Source organism: Vicugna pacos, chromosome 6, assembly GCF_048564905.1.
Source record: "Vicugna pacos chromosome 6, VicPac4, whole genome shotgun sequence".
In the NCBI taxonomy this organism is placed as follows: Eukaryota; Metazoa; Chordata; class Mammalia; order Artiodactyla; family Camelidae; genus Vicugna; species Vicugna pacos.
The window spans coordinates 29,687,304-29,710,114 of NC_132992.1; the positions used below are offsets into that span (position 1 = coordinate 29,687,304).

The 22,811-nt window shown below is 35.2% G+C and overlaps 1 protein-coding gene across 4 annotated transcripts in view; it reads right to left on the bottom strand.

Moving 5' to 3' along the window:
• The window catches only part of SLC12A6 (solute carrier family 12 member 6), a 79,279-nt gene that overhangs the window by 46,838 nt on the left and 9,630 nt on the right, over nucleotides 1-22,811 (bottom strand). Inside the window, exon 1 of one of the 4 annotated variants that reach the window (XM_072962743.1) lies at nucleotides 12,100-12,330. The exons of the other annotated variants lie outside the window; for them this stretch is intronic. Within the exon in view, the coding sequence (XP_072818844.1) occupies nucleotides 12,100-12,223 (124 nt within the window). The 5' untranslated portion in view covers nucleotides 12,224-12,330. Of the gene's footprint in view, nucleotides 1-12,099; nucleotides 12,331-22,811 lie in introns of those variants that run through there. 4 annotated transcript variants of the gene reach the window in all.

Below are 22,811 nucleotides of genomic sequence, written 5' to 3' on the forward strand. Positions count from 1 at the left end.
AGCAGTATAGACTTTATTCTGCAGACAATGGGGAGACATTACAGGGTTAATTTAAATGGGAAAGCAAAAGGATGAGATTTATTACTTGAGAAACATTCTTCTGGTAGTTACTGTAATGGGTGGCTTTAAAGGGCTAGACACGAAGTTGACAGTGGACTATTGCGAACAAAGGTAGTCACATTGAGCATAGGGAGATGAGGACTGATTTGAGAAATATTTGGGAGACTAAATGAGCAACAATTGGTGAAAGAGAGAGGTAAAGAGGAGGAAAGGGGGAAAGAGAAGGACACGTGGGGGAGAGATCGAATATTTTCATACACTGAGGGGAAGGAGTCAATAAAGTAGAAAACACAGGAGAGAGGAGGCAAGAAAGGCTCTACAGCACAGGTGTACAGATGAATCCTAAGTAAGAAGCAGCAATAAGGTTAAGAATAGGGGCCAATACACATGATGCTAAAAATTTGGGAAGAGGTATTTTGGAAATATAGTTTATTCTGTGAAGCAGAAGTTCAGTCACAGGCTGAATATAAGAGAATGGAGGACTGGGGGCTTAATGAGCATTTTAAGTTTTGTGAGAAACTTAGAGAAAGGAATTTAACCTAGTATCACATAGAATTTTTGAATAGTGTTAAAGTGCAATTGAGGTTGGAAATGCCAAATTTGTGATGGCACCAATTTTCATAGCTGTCATATATCCCCACTCGCCAGCAGCACAGCTGCCAAGATTAACAATGAAAGGAGGAAATAAATAAATAAATAAAATTTTTTTAAAAGGAAAGAGAATGAGAGGTGGCCCAGTGAGTCAATTTGGGGGGGAGGGGGAGGGTCCTACCTACCCATTATAAGTGCTTTGCGGGCAAGAACTTTGTTTTAATGTTGCTATGACAATCATAACATTTTGTAACACAGAGCTTTGTACATGCTATAAAATGTTCCATACATGTTTGTTAACTGACTGATTGCGAAGTGATTTCAAAGAGAACGAGAACTACCCAGAAATAGAAATTCAGTACTAGTTTCATAAAAGTTTAATGACAGAAATAAAGAGTTTATAGACTTACTATATGATCCAGCAATCCAACTCCTGCCATATATCTGGTGGGAACTCTAATTTGAAAAGATAATGCACCCCAATATTCATAGCAGCACTATTTACAATAGCCAAGACATGGAAGCAACTTAAATGTCCATCGACAGATGAATGGATAAATAAGATGTGGTGTACACACACACACACACACACACAATGGAATACTGCTCAGCTATAAAAAAGAATAAAATAATGCAATTTGCAGCAAGATGGATGAAACTGGAGATTGTTATTCTAAGCGAAGTGAGCCAGAAAGAGAAAGAAAAATACTATATGATATCACTCATATGTGGAATCTTAAAAAAAAAAAAGACAGAAATGAACTTACAGAACAGAAACTGACTCACAGACATAGAAAACAAATTTATGGTTACCAGGGGGGAGACCAGGGGTGGGAAGGGATAAATTGGGAGTTCAAGATTTGCAGATAGTAACTACTACATATAAAATAAACAAGTTTCTACTGCATAGCACAGGGAACTATATTCAATATCTTGTAGTAACCTATAATGAAAAAGAATATGAAAAGAAATATATGTATGTATATGGATGACTGAAACATTATGCATACACCAGAAATAGACACAAATTATAAACTGACTATACTTCATTTAAAAAAAAGAGATAAAGACTTTCAAAGTTATCATCAAAATGTAGAGTTGAAGATAAAAAGGATAAACTTTCACCACTAAAGAGAGAGGAGCTGAGGTCAAGCCCCAGAAATATCAGAACATTATTAGAAAGTGAAACTATAGAAGGACATAGGGGAGGAAAAATCATTGAAAGAACTATGACTGCAATGTAGTCATCTCAGTTTTCCCCAACAAATGTAGATACTAAGAGGATGAGAAAGGTTATTAAAGCAGGAAGTATGAAAGTGCAGAGCCAAACATGCTTATGGGAGCAGAAAACTCTATGCACAAGTCTTAAAGAAATTTATGAGAATTCATTTAGCAGTCTTCCCTCTGATTCACCTGACTTGGTCTAAAGAGAAAGCAGGCAAGTTGTTGAAGCTGGAGTCGATCAAGAATCAGGACCAGTTGTGAGTCTTATCCAGGCCACTCGAGTCCATCTCTTACAGCAGGGCCCCACTGTAGTGCAGGGAGGGGTACAGTACCAAGTTGGAGGAGGTGAAAATGATAGCAATGGGGGGGGGGACAATACAGGACTCAAGACAGAAGTGGAAGGAGACACTAGGAGCTATAAGCAGGTCTGCCACCAATACCAGGTGCTCATCAAAATAGCCTTCAAATTCTGGTGCATATGCTTAAGCATAAGTATCAGACTCCCTCAAGGAAACCAGTGCTGTTTAGCAGAGCGTCCCAAGCAATAGAAATTGTTCTTAGAAGGCTACCTTTCTGTTTGGTGTTCAGATTTGTGTAAAGAAAATGAAAACGATATGAATTATGTTCAGAACTCATTGGAGTAACTAGATTTTGTTAAAATTCTTCTTAAATGTACGGGAGTAAATTCACTGAAGTTGAAGAGCTCATGTGAGATGAAGATAATTGTGATTTTAATGCAGTCTATAACACTTAGAAGACAGCAAGAATAATAGCAAAAAGCAGACTTAATCAAGCCCCACAATATAAAGGTAAAGACAGTTTCTTGGACCAAATCCACAAACTGATCAGCTAAGAAAAGTATAAATGACAGAAGAGGGCAGTACAGTTAAAATCTCACCAAGTAAATTTCACCAAGAAGTAACAAAGAAGGGATTTGGGGATTGCTGCAAACATTCAAGAAGATCATTGACACCTTATGTTCTTCTTTGGCTTTGTGGATTACCCAAATTATTTCTCATGCACTGCAGAAAAACATATCTCAGATTTTCTTCATTTTAAAAGATGGTTTTGGAAGAGTAAGGCCCGACCATATAGACTACCTCTTTAACAAAAAGGGGAAAGAATTGACTTGAACATCCAAATTCTAAAAAGCTACAGAGCCAAGGAACTAAGAAGCTGAGGCTTTGTGTTACAGGGGCTAAGAGGATGTGGTAAACATTTCTGGTATTTTAAGAGCCTGTATCGATTTTATCTCATTTGGTAAAAGGTTAATTACTTAATGCAAGCTGAATTTAACATTTTCTTGATTTTAAAACATAAAGAGAAGTTAAAATAGAAATTACTGGACATGTTACAATTAAAGCCTATTTTTAGTGTGTATGTATGTGTTTATACACATGCATACAAGCATATATATTTTGATTATTAGTAAATGTCACAATCTTCCATAATTGAGGAAATAAATAAATGAACTCTTACAGTATGTAACCTTTTGAGACTGGCTTCTTTCCTTCAGCATAAAGCCTTAGAGATTCATGTAAGCTGTATTTATTGAGCTATACTTTACATACCACATAATTCACCCATTTAGTGTTCAATTCAGTGTTTCTTAATATATTCATATTGTTATGCAACTATCACCACAACCTAATTTTACATTCTGGACCCCCAGCCGAAAAAAATCCCTGTGCCCATTAGCAGTCAGCCTCCATCTCACTCCCATCTTGCCCAGTTCAAGGCAACCACTAATCTACTTTCTGTCTCCATAAATTGGCCTATTCTGGACATTTCATATAAATGAAATCATATAATATGTGGTCTTTTGTGACCAGCTTTTTGAGGAACTGCCAAACTGTTTTCCAAAGTGGTCCCACCATTTTATGTTCCCCCCGTAAGTATATGAGGATTTCAATTTTTCCACATCCTTGTCAATACTTGTTATTGTCCATCTTTTTTATGAAAACCATCCTAGTGGACATGAAATGGGATCTCATTGTGGTTTTGATGTGCATTTCCCTGATGACTAATGATGCTGAGTAGCCAAAATGTGCTTACTGGCACTTCTTCCTCTCCCCATCTCCATTTGGAAAGCTCTTATCTCTTTTCCCTTCCACAATTTCGAGGTTTTGCTTTGACTTATTTAGCACTTTAACGTCATAAATACTATTGAATTGTTCCCTGAAGTATATCCCTTTTGATTAGAGTCCTTACTTTGCATTTATATAACATTCCCAAAGAGTCTGTCATTTTCCACTTTTTCTATCCCTTTCTTTTTGTGATCTCTGTTCTGGCTCATTTATTTGGTTAAAAATCTTTCGTAAATAATCTCAGAAGAGTTAAGTGGGTAATACACTTTCTAAAGTTTTATATATTTGTGGCATAGTTCCCCCTTGTAGAGGGGATGATATCTTCACTGGAAATAAGGATCTGGAATTACAGTCTTTTTCTCTTGGTAATCTGTGGATACTCTTCCACTGTCTCCTAATTTCTAGTGTGATTGATTAGAATTCTCATGTGAGTCTGATACTTTATAGGTACACGAAGTTCTATCTGGAAGCCTCCAAGATAAATCCTTGGAGTTCAAAAATTTTACCAAAATAACACTAGGTGTGTTTTTTCAACACTGATCTTCTCTGGGACATCAACCTGCACACTGGACTCCTTAGCTCAGGAAATTTTTTTCTATTTCTTTAATTATTACTTCTCCTCCATTTGTCCCCTTTTGTGTTATGAGCCATGTTAGGTATCCTGAATCTATCCTTTAAGTCTCTCGTCTTTTTCAGTCTCTCTGTATTTTTGGCTCTGGACTTTGAAATATTTCTTCTCCTTGATCTTCTAGACCAATCAATTATCATACCCATTCATTCAATTATCCAATAGCTATGTGCTGGGTGCTTACTATGTGTAAGACTGCATTCTAGACATTGGGCATTAACAACAGGTCAGCAGTGTGTACAAGAGAAAAAGTTCCTGCTCTTATGGGGCTTACATTTTAGTGGAGATTGAAAAAAAAAAAGTATGTGCATAAATTAAAAGTCAGGTACTAATAAGTTTTTAGCTAGGAAATCATATTTTTTGCTCCATAAGTCTTTTTTCATACTTCACTTGAACTTCCTGAAGTCCTCCTATGATTTATTATTTTTATATTCAAGTTATTGTCTCGCCTCCTCTGGCACTTCTATTCAGCTGGTCAACTGCATTGTTTATCCTAAGTGCTTGTCTCTTTCTGGTTGCCTGGCTTCCCCAGATGGGTTCTTTTTCTTTGTTCCTTCAGAGGGGCTTAGGTTTCATTACTGGAGGACCACAAGTGGTAGCAGTCCCAAGAGAACAGGAAGACAGAGCGGTCTCTGCCCCTGTGGGCAGGCGGTGCAGCAGGCCCCTGACAGCCGGGCTCTCAGGTCTCCTCACATCTTCCAGCCTCGGGGTAGGGAGATCAGTCCCCTGGCTCTTTCCCCTTCTCCCCCACCCAGTGAAGTCCAAGGATCTCTGCCAAGCCAAGCTCTTTCTTAAATCTGCCATTCTTATCCTCACCCTGAGGATCTTGTCCAGCCCCTGAGGGACAAGTCCTGTGCCAGCTCTCACTGATAGGGCTCCCCCATAGCTCAGGCCTCACTTGCATTTAACTGTTCTTCGGATCCAGGGGCCGTCTGGCTCAAGAAAGGCATATCCGGGCTGGAATTAGTAACAGAGGGACAGGGAGATTTCACCTTCCCAGAACCCTCTCTGAGAAGTAAGTCCTGATTAGAGACTAATCCTAAAAACATTCAAATCTTGGCAAAGAAGTCAACACTTTAAAAAGCCTCTGTGAGGTCCAAACACCTGTGGGTTATATCATGCTTAGCTACTGCCCTAAATAAATGTGAAGCTCTGAGAAATAAGGACGATCTTGACGTGAGTCGGATTTAAAGGAGCTTGACTAAGGGGGTTGGATATAGCTCAGTGGCAGAGAGCATGTTTAGCATGCATGAGGTCTTGGGTTCTACCCCCAGTATCTCTATTAAAAAAAATAACAATAAAGAACACCTTAGAAAGGAAATGAGATCCAGTTTAATACATGAGGGCTTGGAATGGATCAAACCCATTTACCTTATTTATGTTCCACATTCAATCTTTGCCATGTCTATGCTCAACCTATATATTGGTATTTTTCTTTAAACAGCTTGTGTTTTTACCTAGCTTCATTCTAAGTAATAAGATCCATAAAATGAAATATCATATAATTTTTTTCTAATACACTAAGATAAACACATCCTTCATATCTTAAGTAGCATATTTATTCTTAAAGTTATATTAAAATGTAATTCTTTCACTTCCATATTCCATATGCCCATTTTTTCCCACCAATAACCCTCAGTTTTTAAGCCTCCCATTCCCATCTCACTGATAAGTGTGCACCTCCCTTGAAAGTCGAGGAGTGGAGGGTCACCAAAGGATTGTCAGATTGAGCCAGATTCCCTACCTGTTCAGATTTCTCAATATTTAGCATTATTTGAAAGAATATTCCACATTTGGAAATATTCTACTCCAAACAAAAAAGCAATCTAACACGTGAAAAGTTAGAAGCACCAAGTAACTCTCAATTAATTTTAAGAAATCTATGAACACAAAAGAAAGAGAACTTCAGAAGAATTATCAACTACTGAGAAAATAGAGCAGCCTACTTCAGAAAAGATCACATGTTTAAACATATGCGTTTAAAGTACAGAGTGTGGTGTGGTGAAAAGAAAAAAGACTTTAAAGTCACAGAGACTTTAGTTTGAATTTCACATCTATCACAAAACGACTTAATTTCCTGGCACCTCACTTTCCTCATCTCTCAAATGATGATAATGGTTACCTTTCCTGGTTGTTGTGAGGATTAAATACACCAATATGTGTAAAGTACCTGGCATATGGTAGGTGTTCAATAATTATTACTATAATGTTGATATTTTAATATAAAATTGTTTCCTCTTTCAACTTGCAAAACCAAGAGATGCTAGAGTCTTTAAAATTCAATTTTGAAACCTATCCTGTATGTCCAAATTCAGTTTGAAATTTGAAAACTTGTTGAGTATTATACAATATACTAAAATTACACTCAAAAAGTTTCTATAATCCTAAACTAAATGTTGCTTTGAGTACAGAATATAAAGTATTAAGCAATATGTATGTAGATACATTTTGGAGAAATTTTATCTTTATCAAATTAAATCAGTTCTAATCTAGTATGTCTCCTGTGGGGAAAAAAGTAGCAGACAGTATACAGAGTGTTGATACATTAAGTAAGAAAAATATGGAGAATAAGAGATTCTAAAAAATGTGATAAGTCATGAATCACTATATTGTACACCTGTAACTTATATAATATTACACATCAACTAAACTTAAATAAAAAAAACTACATATACAAAAAAAATTGGTGGTAACAGTACTGAAATAGGGAAAGAAAGTGTTCAAGACTGTGTGAGTGTAACATGAATATGACAAAGAAGGGTTAATGATCTAAACAAAGTTTTAAGATGTATAGAACTGAAAGGAATCAGACTCAGATTTGTAGTCCTGTATTAAAGTCTTAGACACAGTAAAAAAAAAAAAAAGAATACATTTACTATGCAGCAAAAATGATTCCAGAAGAAAAATAACCTACAGTGTCTATTTACCTTTGAATAGGCAACTGTTTAAGTTACTCTGCTTTTAACATTTGTACTTACATAAAATGCTTATGTATATACAGGAATGTCACAGTGCAAATGCTGCTAGCTCAGGCACAAAGTATTACAATTATTTTGTAAAGACTGGTGGTTGTATTAAAACTGCCGTGATGTTATACCAAAAAAAAAAAATGGTGAAAAGAATTGGGAAGATACTTCAGGGAGGTGTTAGTCTTCCTAACAATGATGCACTATTGGGGTGGGTGGGGAGGAAGGCAGAAAAACATGCCTCAAGAGCCAAGTTTAAGGATAAACTTTTGGCCCTGAGATTTTCAAACTTGTAGATCTGAACTTCTGTTAGTTGGGTTGGTAAAAAACCCCATATGAATAGTTAAACAGGTTTTAAATCTTCACTATAGATTTTTTTTATCAATACAAAGAAGCTCTTATAAAATGGATAAACAAGTTTATACTGTATAGCACAGGGAAATATATTCAATATCTTGTAGTAGCTTACTGGGAAAAAGAATATGAAAATGTATATATATTTATGTATGCCTGAAGAATTGTGCTGTACATGAGAAATTGACACAACCTTGTAAACTGACTACATCTCAATAAAAAAAAGCTCTTTAGTTGTCTATTTCAACCTATTTTAACGTGAGTCAATAAAAGAAGATAGTCATAGCACCTTCTTTAGAACATAAACTTTCATGGGTACAAAAGAACTAATGTTTCATTAACAGTTTAACATCTTGTGGGTTCTCAATAAACTGTAAACTCCATTTAACAGGAAATCTCTCTCCATAGTACTCACTCATGCCATCTGGATTACTAAGAGTTAATGTTTGGAGATGCTGTTCAATACCAATGTTAGGCTCCTTTCTTTTCTGCTATAGGATCATTTCTGAAAATTTCCTTAGAAACCTTCTAATCTGCTATCTGTATAAAGTGAAGGTAAATCCAGCAGTTGAAATCTGCCCAATCCACAGACACTATAAGAAGATCCAATGAGTGGGGGAGAAGATTTGGAACAATTGTTTCACAGAAATATTTAAACTCAATAAATATTTAAATAAATGAATGAATGTAATATTTACACCTGATAAAGTAAATGCAATAAACAGCAAAACTCTTGCCTTGTTCCTATAAAAAAATCACAGATTTGATAATGTTCACATCAAATTCTGTGGCTCATGTACATTAAGATATAAGTAAGTTTTTCTTATTCTTAAAAAGCTAGGACTTTGGCATCGTGGCGTGATAAGAGGCACATAAAATTTACAAACTTTGAACACTGGCTCTGCTACTAGTCATCACGTAGTTGGAGGCAAGTTACTGTCAACAGCCTCAGTTTTGCTATCTGTAAAAAGGCAACAGCACCCACTATCCTACAGTGGGGAGAGGATAAAACTGCTAACATTCCAAGCAGCCTCCTCCCTTAGCTCTTTGCCACATGCTCAATGTGCTAACTACTTTAAACCTCTGTTTGCCACATGCTCTACACCTTCCTCTTCTACTTCTAATTGTTCCTATTGCTGGTAATCTCCTTGTCTAGGCCTCCCTTCAAGAATCAGTTGTGTCCTATCCTCTGAGATACCTGTTCATGGTCTCCTCTGGGCAATATTGATTCTCCAGCATCTGTTATCTGAAGCTGTTTCTTTTTGTTTTTATTAAACCACTAGTCACAATATAAGTAAATGGTAGCTCTTATTTTTGAATGCCGTGTCACACGTGTGTTAAGTGCTTTATGTTCACTTTCCCGTGAAATTCACAACCGCCCTGTGGGGTAAGTAGTACTGTTATTCCCTTTGTCAATGAGTAAGGCTTAGAGAAGTTAAATAACTTGCCCAAAGTCACTCAAGTAATGATTAATACAAATTATCACTACTCCTAATTAGCAGTAATTAGTAGGACTGGGATTGAAAGCCAGGTCCCTGGCTCCAAAGCCATTCTGCTGCCTCTGGTGGGGAACTTAAACTTCCTATGCCTTTGTAGCCTTAGGAAAAAAGTACAACATCTGACATGACATTTGCACTGACAATGTGTTTAGTGAATAAAAAAGAGCAGAGAACAAGTCGATTCACTGAATGCCTATTATGTGCAGTTTGTCTGGGCCTGGAGGTACAAAATGGTCCAACAAGGTCTCTACCCTCAAAGAGCCTATAGTCAGTCTGTTTGTGGAAAGAGATGAGTGAATAGGTGACCGCAATACAGAGTGTGGTGTGTGTTATTTCTATGGACAGGTTGATGAGAAAACATAGGAGTGGACACCTAAACTGGACTGGGAAGGAGGAATACAGTCAAGAAGTCTGAGTTTCTCTTCAAAACCAAAATTAAGTAGGGTTTTACTAAGTTGGCATTCTAGTAGCTGGCATGGCAGGGATTAATGCACTACTTTTTTTTAAAATTGAAGTATAGTTGACTTACAATATTATAATTAGTTTCAGACGTACAACATAGTGATTAGATATTTTTATACATTAAAAAATGAGCACCACAATGTAATTTTTTAAAATTAGTTTAGATTATATCTATATTCATATTTCTATTTTATCTCAAATTACATGTCTAATGTACATGTCAAATTACATGTTCAAATAAGTACCTTCTAAAAAACATTTTAAAGGATGATCTGTTATCTAAATATGTTCTATTTATATGATGGTACATTGTATTTTTCTCTCCTCACAGATACAGAAGGAAAAGCATTCAATAAAAAAAGTGACTGGTTACATAACTGGCTAGTGTTAGAAGCGCCTGCAACAAAACCACAATCAATTTTGGATATTTTAACTCAGAAGAACAAGGGGCCACAATTTGTTACATTTCAAGTAACTGCTCTAAACTTACCATCTATCCTCAAGAACATTTTACTCCCCAGAAAAAAACCTAAAACTTTTGAGGTTTTCCCCATATACATTTCATTCCTTCTTCCTCTCTAATTTAATAGTACAACAGAAATAAATACAAATTAGATAACATATTTCAATCAGTTGTTCACTTACCAAACAATAGTTCATTCAAGTGGATACTTTCTGGGCTGTCACAGAAAATGCCAAAATAAAAAGCCTTATTAAATTCAAGTTAGATTGTATCTGTCATTTCTTCCTTGTCCAAAGCAATTAACTGTGGAATAAAATAAAGCCTAGCCATGTCACTTATTACAAAGTTGATTGCTATAAAACTTTTTTAAATGGGTTTTCTAGGTGGTTACTAACAGATTAAATGATCTCAACACTGTTCTAATCTGAATAAAGCAGATTTCCCCAAACATTATGAGATCAGTAAAGATGAAATAATAAAACAGAGTAATAAAATAATAAAATACAGTAGAGGTGGTGAAGAACGCACTTGTTTGCATTTTGTGAAATTAATGAGACGACAACAAAAAAAGCTTAAAGGGATTAAAATCCAAGCAGCAAACACACACAACAAAGAAAGTTCAGCTTCAAATACACACAATCTCAAAAGAGAACCTAACTCCCTTAGAAGCTAGAGTTGTGGAGAATCAGGTTCAAGTTCAAAGTAGGTTAACCTTACTTTAAAATTATCACACTATTTGGCAAAATGAAAACCTGGCAGACAAAGAGTTTCCATAAAACCTTCTTTCTCATCTTCCCCTAGTAAATTCTCTCACTAAAAGGAAAAAATAAACAAAAGGAACTTTTAAAAATAAGTCTTAGCTTTAAGTCAGAGAGTCTTAAAAATTCACGAAGGCTTAGTAAGACAGAAGGGAGTCAACACTTTACAGAAAAGAATGTGAAATGTTACTTGCTATAGGAAAAGTTAGAATCGTGGAATCAGGAAGAATTTTGAGAGATTACTTATTCCCTGAGCCTTTATTCACACACTAAAGAAGTCTTTGACAATGTGTGAAATTTACAGACTTAAAATATACAGGGCTTCAAACTATGGCTATATTTAATACCGTAATATTAACTCAGATTTTAATTGCATGTTAAAAACTCAAAACCACAATTCCCCCAGCAAGTTTAACTATTACCATTTAGAGAAAATAATAGGGATAATTATATTCAGCAAATTTATTAAATCTGATGCTGTGCTAGTCACCATAATGATCTACTGTATTTTTGTTCTTTCATTAAAGAATTCTTAGACCATTCACTATTGAATTACTGTTTAACTGGTAAACTGAGGCAAAATACTGAATAACTTGAGAAGTCACAAGTGCAAAGTCCACTGTACAAAACTACTGAACCATGCTCCCTGTTTATGTACTTTTACAGATATAATTTAAACTGTCAGAGCAAAAGGTGAATTCTAAATTCAGCCTAAATTTTTTACTGTGCCTTTCTTTTTGCTTGAAAACTCTTTTCATGTGTTGCCACAGATTCAATTTCACCTGTAGGTAATGAACACAGAACTCATTGTAGAGAAAAACAAACCAGAATGTGAAAAAAGTAAGATAAGATATCAGGTATACAAGGGGCGTGAAACAGCTGGTTGAAAAACACTTTACCCACAATACTTTTTCTCCACTCTTAAGGAGGTGTTTTGAGTAGTTTAGTTACCATTGCTTTCACAACAACCCCTATAGTTTCCCAACACTCCCAAGTTGTGTACTCACCTGGTTCATCTGAATGCTGAATCGGGGCTTTTATCTCTGCTAAGCTGGGCTCCCTTTCTTGGGAGACCGAAGCTGCTGGCCCCTCCTCTGTATCCTCTACCTTAGTCACGGTGAAGTGTGGCATTATTATAGCCAGGAAACTGTGTTCTTCCCGTATTTACGCTTCCTTCCAGTCTACTTTCCCTGACTATCTCTTCCTTACTATGCCCCTTTCAGACTCTGATCACTGCCCACGGGAGACCTGGGCTGGGAATAGGGAAGTACTTTCAGCTCACGTGACCTACAGCCCCAAGGGAGTGGAACGCTGGAAGACACGCCTTCCACAGTGTTTACCATTCACTGAAAAGGATTAAGCACTCCACCCGTAGCTTACAGTTATTAGACAAGAGAATCCCAAGAAGTGTTTAGGCTGCTTTCCCAGAGCTGCCAAAGGCTGGAGAGTGGGCACACCGTGTGCTAACTCTTGTTTCCTTCACCTAAGTTATTTGCATGTCACCATCTCAACCTCTTGCCCTCGTACTTCACAGGAGAAAGAAGATTAGGAAACAGTTCATTTCATAAGCTTTCCTTTTTAAAGAAAGACTGGATCTACGTCAATTTAGAAAATCAAACAATTTGTAAGCTTCTGTTGTTGCTTTATTTCAAAGCATAGTCAAAACAGTCATACAAATTATCTTTCAGATGAGAACATCCATTCAGCAAGTATTTAACGAATATCTACATATTTTATACAAGGCATAGTTTTAGATGCTGTAGTGTATACAAAGACCTCCAAGAAGAGACATTAACTTCCCCAAAGTCCAAGTTTGTTTAAAAGAGCAAAATATTTTTAAAGGGAAGAGTTCAGAATTGTTTGTATTGTACAGAGGGTTTAAATATTGTTTTAAATGAAACAAAAAAAAAGCCAAGAAAAGCCCTGATTAAGAGATGTATAGTTCTTTTGGCACACATTTAAAGTTACATACTTAACTCTCGATATATTTTATCAGGTAACTGTTTTAAATTGTGAGTTGATGACTTTAACTATAGAGTATGACGTCCTATCTCTGCACTTAGACAAAGAAGTTCAATTGAGCCCTGTGCTAATTTCCATGTTAATGATGTAATATGTGGGCTTTGCTAATAGTAACACCTGACAAGCAAGACTGTACTGAATTTAACAGAAAGAATGATGGCTTGCAATCCTCATTTATTCGAATACATACCACTTCTAAAAGAGAATGAAGCCAATAGCTGTTAAAGACCTACTTTGAGCTCTGCCTTGCACTAGAAACTTCTCATTATAATCTCATTAAGTCATCACAGAAACAGAAACATTAGGGTGGGAACTTGCCCAAAGTCACAGAACTTGTAAATGGTGAAGCCTAACTTAAAAACCTCCATAAGGAATATGAAAACAAATATATGTATGTATTATACACATAACTGGGAATTGTGCTGTACACCATAAATTGACACATTGTAACTGACTGTACTTCAATTAAAAAAATAATAATAAAAATAAAAGAGGTAAGTAAAGCAAAACAAAACCAAAACACAAAAACATACCAAACAAAAAAACCTATAATACCCTGTTGGTAAGCAGCATAATAGAAGTCTCATAGAAAGAAAATTCATACATACTCACCTAAATTTTATTTAATGGGTCCTGTATAGCACTGGTTTGTAACCTTGGCTGCATATTGGAAGCACCTGGGGAGATTTTAAAACTACTGATGCCTGGGTCCCATCCCAGATCTACTGATTTAATTGCTCCGGAGTGGATCATGGACAACAGGACTTTTAAAAGTTCCCCTCTATGGTTCTAACACGCAGTCAAGGTTGAGAATTACTACTGTAAGGGAAGGAGAAATGTTTGTCACTTGAGAAGTTTTTTAAACTATTTTTATCTCTGAAAGAAACTAAGTCAGGTGTGGTAGAGCCCTTAGTGATTTTTTCCATATTTACAACTCCAGTAGCTACTCTACTAACTTATTCAAAGGTTCTTAAAACAACTAACAAATTGTCAAATATTTCAATATTATATTCTAGGAGGCTCTAAAGTCTTTAATACTTTAATGCCACTGGATATTTCCAATAGGATCTAGCTTTTCATATTTATTTTATAAAGCGAGTTGAACATTCGCTAAGTCAATGGAAACAGTCACTTCTGTTTCTAAGTCTCTGTGCAGCTTGTACACATAAGCCTATGTATAAATGTTATACTGTCACCTCTCCCCTCTAAAAAAATCCCCAAACTAAACAAGCAGAAAGCTAACAAATTCCTGTTAATCTAAGATAGGAGTAATTTATTTACCAACTTGATGCTTTGATACCGCTATAGTCAGCAACTTAAAAATAGTTCCCTCTCAGAGTGGACTGTAGATAAAAGTGCAAGGGCATAAACAATTGAAGGCAAAGTTAAAGAGTACAGAAAAAGTTTGGGGAAAAGTGGTAAAGAAGAGATGTGTGAGTGCTGTATACAAACAGAGGTTAGAAAGAGGAGGTGGGATGTAAGAAATAGCTATTTAAAATACAATAAACCACCACAATGAGGTACAATTACACATCCACCGTGATGACTAAAATTGGTAAGACTGACAACACCAAATTTGGTGGGAATGTGGAATAAAAGGAACTTTCGTACATTGTTACTGGAGTGTAAACTGGTTCACCAACTTTAGAAAAGAGTCTGGGAATTTCCCCTATACTCCAACAATTACACTCCTAGGTATTAACCCCCCAAATGAAAATGTATTCCCGCAGAAGGACTTGATAAGAATGTTCATAGCTGGTTAACAATAGCCAAAAACTGGAAACTCAGGTGTACATCAACAGGAGAATGGATAAATGCTGATGTATTCATACAAAGGATTACTATTCAGCTATAAAAAGGAATGAACTAGTGATTCCTGCAACAATGTGGATGAATCTCTAAAACATTATACTAAGCGAAAAAAAGCCTTAAATGAAAGAGTACATAATATATGAAGCCACTGACAGGAGGTTTTAGAACAGGCAAAAGTAATCTATGGTGCAAGAAGACAGGACAATGATTGCCTCTCGGGCAACAGAAGTGAAGACTAGGATGAGGTACACTTCCTAGAGTGATGGTAATACTAGAGTTTAGCGTTCCAGAGGTATATGCATTTGTCAAAACTCAGTAAGCCTTCACTTAAAATTCACTTAAAATTTAATAATCTCAAAAATAATATAAATTATACATCACATTAATTATATGCACACTGAAGTGTTCAGGGGTGAAGCACACTGACATGTGCAACTGACTTTCAAATGCTTCAAAAACAGATGGGTCAACGGAAGGGATGAATATGTGATAAAACAAATAGAGCAAAATGTTAATTATAGCGTCTGGAGGATAAGGATATGGGTGTTCATCATCCAATTCTTTCAACTTTTGTGTATGTTTGAAAGTTTTTGTAATAAAATGTTGGAAAAAATACAGTGAACTGAAAGAAGTTCACTGAAATCTAAAGACCTTTGGATCTGAGTATAAAACAAACCACCTATGGGTCAAATTCCGTTTCACATAAAATTTAGTTTCCGTGGTATAGTGGTTATCACATTCACCTCACACATAAAATTTAGGCACCTGCGTAAATGCCTTTCCTATTTGATTCTAGAGTGTTGAGTAATGTTTGAACAACAGTCATCATACAGGTTTGAAATATTTTCATTTTCACATTAAAAAAACATAGTATTTTGAAGTACTAAGATATAAGGCCAGGCTAGGGTAAAAAGAGCATTTATAATGAGATGACTTTGACAGTGCTTTATACATTGGGATAAATATTATATGTATTATATTTATTTTACTAGTTAGTTTTAGTAAAACACTTTACTTGTGATTATATTATGCCTGTTTTCTGGGGGCTTTTTTTAAAGCATGCCTATTCTTTAGAAGAATGTGTCTACTTTGGGTAGTATTTTCACAGTACAATTTATCACACTATACTATTCTATTATTTTTAATCACAGCTAACAACTCATGATAACTAGCATTTTATTTTACTCAACCTACTTATTTAAAAAACAAAGACAAGATTTAGTGAAAAGACTGAAACAACGGAAAGTCAATGGAAAATTAATTTCAACATATGGATTCTCTATTACTTTGTAATATTTTCTTACACGCTATCATTTAAAAGAACACTCAATTTTATTGCAAAAGATAAGACTGACAAGGACTTAATTTCCAGAATATTTAAACAGCTTATACAACTTAATAAGAAAAAAACAAACGACCCAATCCAAAAATGGGCATAAGACCTAAACCAGCAATTCTCCAATGAAGACATGCAAATGGCCAATAGGCATGTAAAAATAACGCTCAATATTGCTAATTATCAGAGAAATGCAAATTAAAATGACAATGAGGTATCACTTCACACCAGTCAGAATGGCCATCATTCAAAAGTCCACAAATGATAAATGCTGGAGAGGCTGTGTAGAAAAGGGAACCCTCCTACACTATAGGTGGGAATGGAGTTTGGTGCAGCTGTTATGGGAAACAGTATGGAGATTCCTTAAAAGACTAAAAATAGACTTACCATATGATCCAGCAATCCCACTCCTGGGCATCTATCCAGAGTGAACCTTAATTCAAAAAGATACATACACCCCAATGTTCACAGCAGCACTATTAACATAGTCAACACATGGAAACAACTCAAATGTCCATCAACAGATGACTGGATAAAGAAGCTGTGGCATATTTCTATAATGGAATATTACTCAGCCATAAAAAAGAATAAAATATTGCCATTTGCAGCAACATAGACAGACCTGGAGAATATCATTCCAAGTGAAGTAAGCCAGAAAGAGAAAGAAAAATACCATATGATATCACTTATATGTGGAATCTAAAAATAGAGAAACAAACTTATTTACAAAACAGAAATAGATTCACAGACATAGAAAACAAACTTATGGTTATGGGGTGGGTTGGGGAAGGGGGTGGGAAGGGATAAACTGGGAGTTAGCAATTCGCTAACTACTATATATAATATAGATAAACAGTAAGTTTATACTGCATAGCACAGGGAACTATATTCAATATCTTGTAGTAACTTATGGTGAAAAGAAAATGAAAACGAATATATGTATATTCATGTATGACTGAAGCATTGTGCTGTACACCAGAAATTGACACATTGTAAACTGACCATATTTCAATAAAAATGTATACAAAAAAAAAGTAATGGATCCAAATAACACTTCATTTAGCTCTGCCCCCATAAGCATTCTATAAAAATAAAATACTTCCTTTGCAAAAGTAAAAAAAAGAAAGAAAGAAAGAAAGAAAGAAAGAAAGAAAGAAAGAAAGAAAGAAAGAAAGAAAAACAAGCCAAAAAAAACACTCACTTTTAGAGCAAATCATATAAGTATTTCTTCTTAGTCTGAAGAAACTGAGAACTGTACTGTACAAAGCTAAGCAAATAATCTAGAATGACATAATCTCATTGCTGAAATGATTCTTAAAACGACCCTAGTATTTCATGCTTTAAAAAATGGATCCATAATGCAAGAAAATTTACAATTGAGCAGTAAGCAAATTCCTGGAATTAAAAGTCCACATACTTTTTGAATACCACATGAGTTTTACTAAATGTCATTCTGTCCATCTCTGAAAGATCTTATAGATACATGCTATATAATAGCATTGTTTTAATTAAAAATGCAATTAAAGCTTGATCAAAGGTACCAGCATGCTATTAAAAAGCTGGAAAAATATAAAATAAAATAGACTAGATTCCATGAGCACACACAATATAGACAATTCATTTTATCTGTCTATACCTTTTCACAAAAATCTCTCTAAATCTCTCTCACACACACACAAGTGTGGAAATGCTGAGAAAAAAATAGATTCTGATTTGGAAACAGATTCAAATCTTATGAACCTCTCCTAAACTCCTGCAGTTTGAAGATACGACTCAGATGGCCTTATCCACTAGAAGGATCTAGCCACACTTGAAAGAACCTCTAGAACTGTAACCAAGTAATAGTTTTGTGCTTACCGTATCTGGTTGACTATAAATGATATTTTTACAAGTAATAGTAAAGAAAGTGAAATCTACTTCCAAGCAGTTGCTTCTAATGCAAAAATTTCAAAATATTTACAGTGAAATTCTTATCAAGTCCCTGTAACCACTCATACCAGTCCTTCTCAAACTCTTCTAGAAGACTGAAAAGGAGAGAATACTCCCAAACTCATTCTATGAAGCCACCATCACCCTGACACCAAAACCAGGCAAAGACACCACCAAAAAAGAGAATTGCAGGCCAATATCACTGAAGAACATAGATGCAAAAATTCTTATCAAAATATTAGCAAATAGAATCCAACAGCACATAAAAAAGATTATACATCATGGTCACATAAAAAAGATTATACATCATGATCAAATGGGGTTCATCTCAGGGACACAAGGATGATTCAACATACGCAAATCAATCAATGTACTACATCACATGAACAAGAGAAAGGACAAAAACGACATGATCATCTCCACAGATGCAGAAAAAGCGTTTGATAAAATTCAACACCCATTTATGATAAAAACTCTCACCAAAGTGGGTACAGAGGGGATATATCTCAACATAATAAAAGCTATATATGACAAACCTACAGCCAGCATAGTACTCAACAGTGAAAAACTCAAAAGCTTCCCACTAAAATCTGGGACGAGACAAGGCTGCCCACTAACACCACTCCTATTCAACATAGTCTTGGAAGTCCTAGCCACAGCAATCAGGCAAGAGAGAGAAATAAAAGGGATCCAAATTGAAAAGAAGACGTAGAAGTATTACTATATGCAGATGACATGATACTATATATAGGAAACCCTAAAAGGTCCATACAAAAACTACTGGAACTAATTGAAGAATTATGCAAGGTAGCAGGTTACAAGATTAATGTTCACAAATCAGTTGCATTTCTTAACACTAACAATGAATCAGCAGAAAAAGAAAGTAAAGAAACAAAAGCACCCAAAGTAATAAAATATCTAGGAATAAACCTAATAACCAAGGAGGTGAAAGACTTACACATGGAAAACTATAAACCATTGATGAAGGAAATTAAAGAACACTTGAAAAAATGGAAAGATATCCCATGCTCCTGGATTGGAAGAATCAATATTGTTAAAATGGTCAAACTGCCCAAGGCAATCTACAGATTTAATGCAATTCTTTTCAAATTACCCAGGATATATTTCACAGAACTAGAACAAATCATAATAAAATTTATATGGAACCACAAAAGACCTAGAATTGCCAAAGCATTACTGAAGAAAAAGAAAGAGGCTGGAGGAATAACTCTCCCAGACTTCAGACAATACTATAGAGCTACAGTAATCTAGACAGCATGGTACTGGTACCAAAACAGACATATGGACCAATGGAACAAAATAGAGAGTCCAGAAATGAACCCACAAACTTTTGGTCAACTCATCTTCGACAAAGGAGGCAAGAATATACAATGGAATAAAGACAGTCTCTTCAGCAAATGGTGTTGGGAAAACTGGACAGCAGCATGTAAATCAATGAAACTAGAACACTCCCTTACACCATTCACAAAAATAAACTCAAAATGGATCAAAGACTTAAACATAAGACAAGATACAATAAACCTCCCAGAAGAAAATATAAATACAAGTAGAAAACTAACTACATTCTGCTTTAACTTTCTCGATCAATATAAATTTTTGAAGAACTTCAAGCTACCAAGGTTAACTACGTTTTATCCTCAGATGCAAACCTTTGATACTCCTTATTATATAAATCTTATAATAATAAATCTGTAATAATTCATCCTATTACGAGAGATGTTTGAAAGGAAAAAGATTTGAATTATAGAATTATTTACAATATGTGAATTACAGAACTTCTAAAAAAGTATAGAACTTCCAAAAATTTTTAAATTTCTTATCTCGAAATATGGAGAGATGAAAGACGTCGTATGTGTTAGAGCAGCAATTCTTAAGAAAAATACGAGTTGCATGAAGGGCTAAACCACTCCCTGCTCCCACCCTCCATTCAAACATTCACCCAGCCAAGGGGCTAAGGTAGTGGGTAGGGAAATGCTGCCTCCCACCTCCTTGAGGGTGGTATCAACATTTACAGGCTAGGCAAACATTTGAAAGGCTGTGAACTATTGCTTTATTACAGTGCTTTGCAAATTATCTCTGGTAAAGAACTATTTTTCTTTAAATTTCCAATTCATTGTGGGCTAAAAATTTCGCAAAAAAAATTACTAGAAAATGAAATACACAAAACATAAATTCCAATTTTATTATTAGATTCAACAGACATAAACTTCTCTAACAAACTGCTATGCAAGGTTCTAAAAACTCTCAAATTTCTGAACTTATCTCCTCACAGGTAATGAACAACTCATGGTCCAGCACCATCTGCATACAACACTCTGAATGGCTGTTAGAGAATGTTCTAAACATCTTACTAAAGGAGAATGAGCAGCTCACTACTTAATTTAGAGCTATAACTGGTGCCTAAAAAGTATACAGATTCTCATTATGTATATACATTTTCCTATCTACCATACTCAAAATCTTATTCTCCCTCAGATACTGGGACAGTAAATATTAATTTAAAATATAAAAATGATAAATTCTAATTTTGCCTTATTATGTAGAAGAATCAAATGAATTAATCAATCACTTTGATGAGGACCAACTATCATAGATAGGCTTAAAACTTCTAAATCCCCAAATTACATAATACTGTCTATGAAAATGGAGTTTTATATAATGGCATCAGTAATGAATACATAATACATTTTAAGACTAATAACTGAAAGATAACAAATACATAAAGGACATTATTTTCTGATGGATTTGTAGTATTATAGAGTAAGGATGACAAAAGAGTTCCCCAAATCAAAGCATCAGAAAAAGCTTATGCTTTACCGAGGTTGAAGGAATCGTGCCTTTATTCATTATATATCTGAGTGTTCACTATGTGGCAGGAAACAGGAATGCAATGGGGAACAAGACACTGTTCCTGCCCTCCAGGAGCCTGTAGTCTTGTTATCCAATTAACTATATAATAAAAGGCAACATAAAACCAGGACTGTAAGTATGATACAGTATGACCATAGGAACAATCTTAAGAGCACAACACGCTGCTACCTTGCCCAGTTACTTCTGCAGGGGCCTAAAGTTGTGAGTCTTCACTAGAGGAAATAAGGTAGTAAGATGGTTGATAGCTACCTAATTTGACAGCTGTGCCATCCATTTTGGCTACTGATCCAAATACTAAAGAATGGCATTATCAAAAGCTTCTTGGTACTTAGAGCCCTCAGGCTCCACTGTTATCTTCACAACACTGTAACTCCCTATATAAGACTGCCTATCTCAATGTCATTATCGCCCAGGTATGTTAGGACCCAAGAATCGCCAACCAAAGAGGAGGCCCTGGCAGCTATGAGCATGGACTACTTGGTAACTCAGAATGTCATTTCTGATGTATGACATTTCATTCTTTTATTATGAAAGACAGTAGATGGGCTTCTAGTCAATACTACCAATAGTGTGTGGAAAACAAAACTGATGTTGAGCAACATACTGTTAAAACTTAGGATATATTTCTAAAAATGTAAAAAAAAGGAAAATGAAAACATAATTCAAAACAAAATTTCTTTGTTAATTTTCACCTCAGAAAACAAGTGCTTTTATGTTATTGCTTCCTTCCTCCCCTGCAACAAAATTCCATTTTAAAAACAGATCTACTGAGACTTGAGTCAAAATATGAATATTCATTAACTTTATGGCAGATGAACTAATGTAACTAAATCAGTAACTGTGTAATTCAGCACTATCGCACTGCCGTAGGCATTCGCACATCATTTGTGTAAAAGAAGTGAAATGCACATTTTTAGGTCAGATTTCTTTTTAGGAACATGGAACCTTAAGTTATTCAGGGAACATGTCATTTTACTACCTTTAAAAAAAAACCCACAAAACTATTTCCTTTCATGCCCCCAATGCCAGGCAAAGTAATTGCAAAAATATACACAGAACATAAAAATTGCATTTCCTTATGCTTCGTCTACTGTATCACAGATTTGCAGCTTAATAAATGGTTCAATGGAGCCAAGCACTGTTAGTAGAGCAAGTGTACTGATGAGAATATTCATATAAGAATCATACACGTAGAGTTCATATAATTATTCTTCATCACTTGTATGACCTTAGGCAGGTTACTTAACCTTATTAGCTTCAGCTTTCTCCTGAAGAAGAAATCCCATCTTAGCTCAGGAGAAAATGACTTTTTTTTGGTGGGTGGGGATGGTGGGTAATTAGGTTTGTTTGTTTGTTTGTTTAATGGAGATACTAGGGATTGAACCCAGGACCTTGTGCATGCTGGGCATGCACTCTACCACTGAGCTATATACCCTCCCCCTGAAAATGACTTTTTAAAAAATGAAAAAAATATCAAAACTGATGATTTTTTAGCAAAGGGAAGAGAATTAACCTCATCTAATAGGGAAGAATGTTTTCTATTTCTTATTAATTCTTAAAATTTTATTTGTAAATTAGCACACTGCTAAACTAGAAAAAAATAAATCAACCACATAATTATTTACATGTATATTAAGATATAAATTAGCCATTGTGAAAATAAGTATTATTTCTGGATATAAAAAAAAGCTTAATGTAAAACAATGAAGTTAGTACACTCCCTTCACA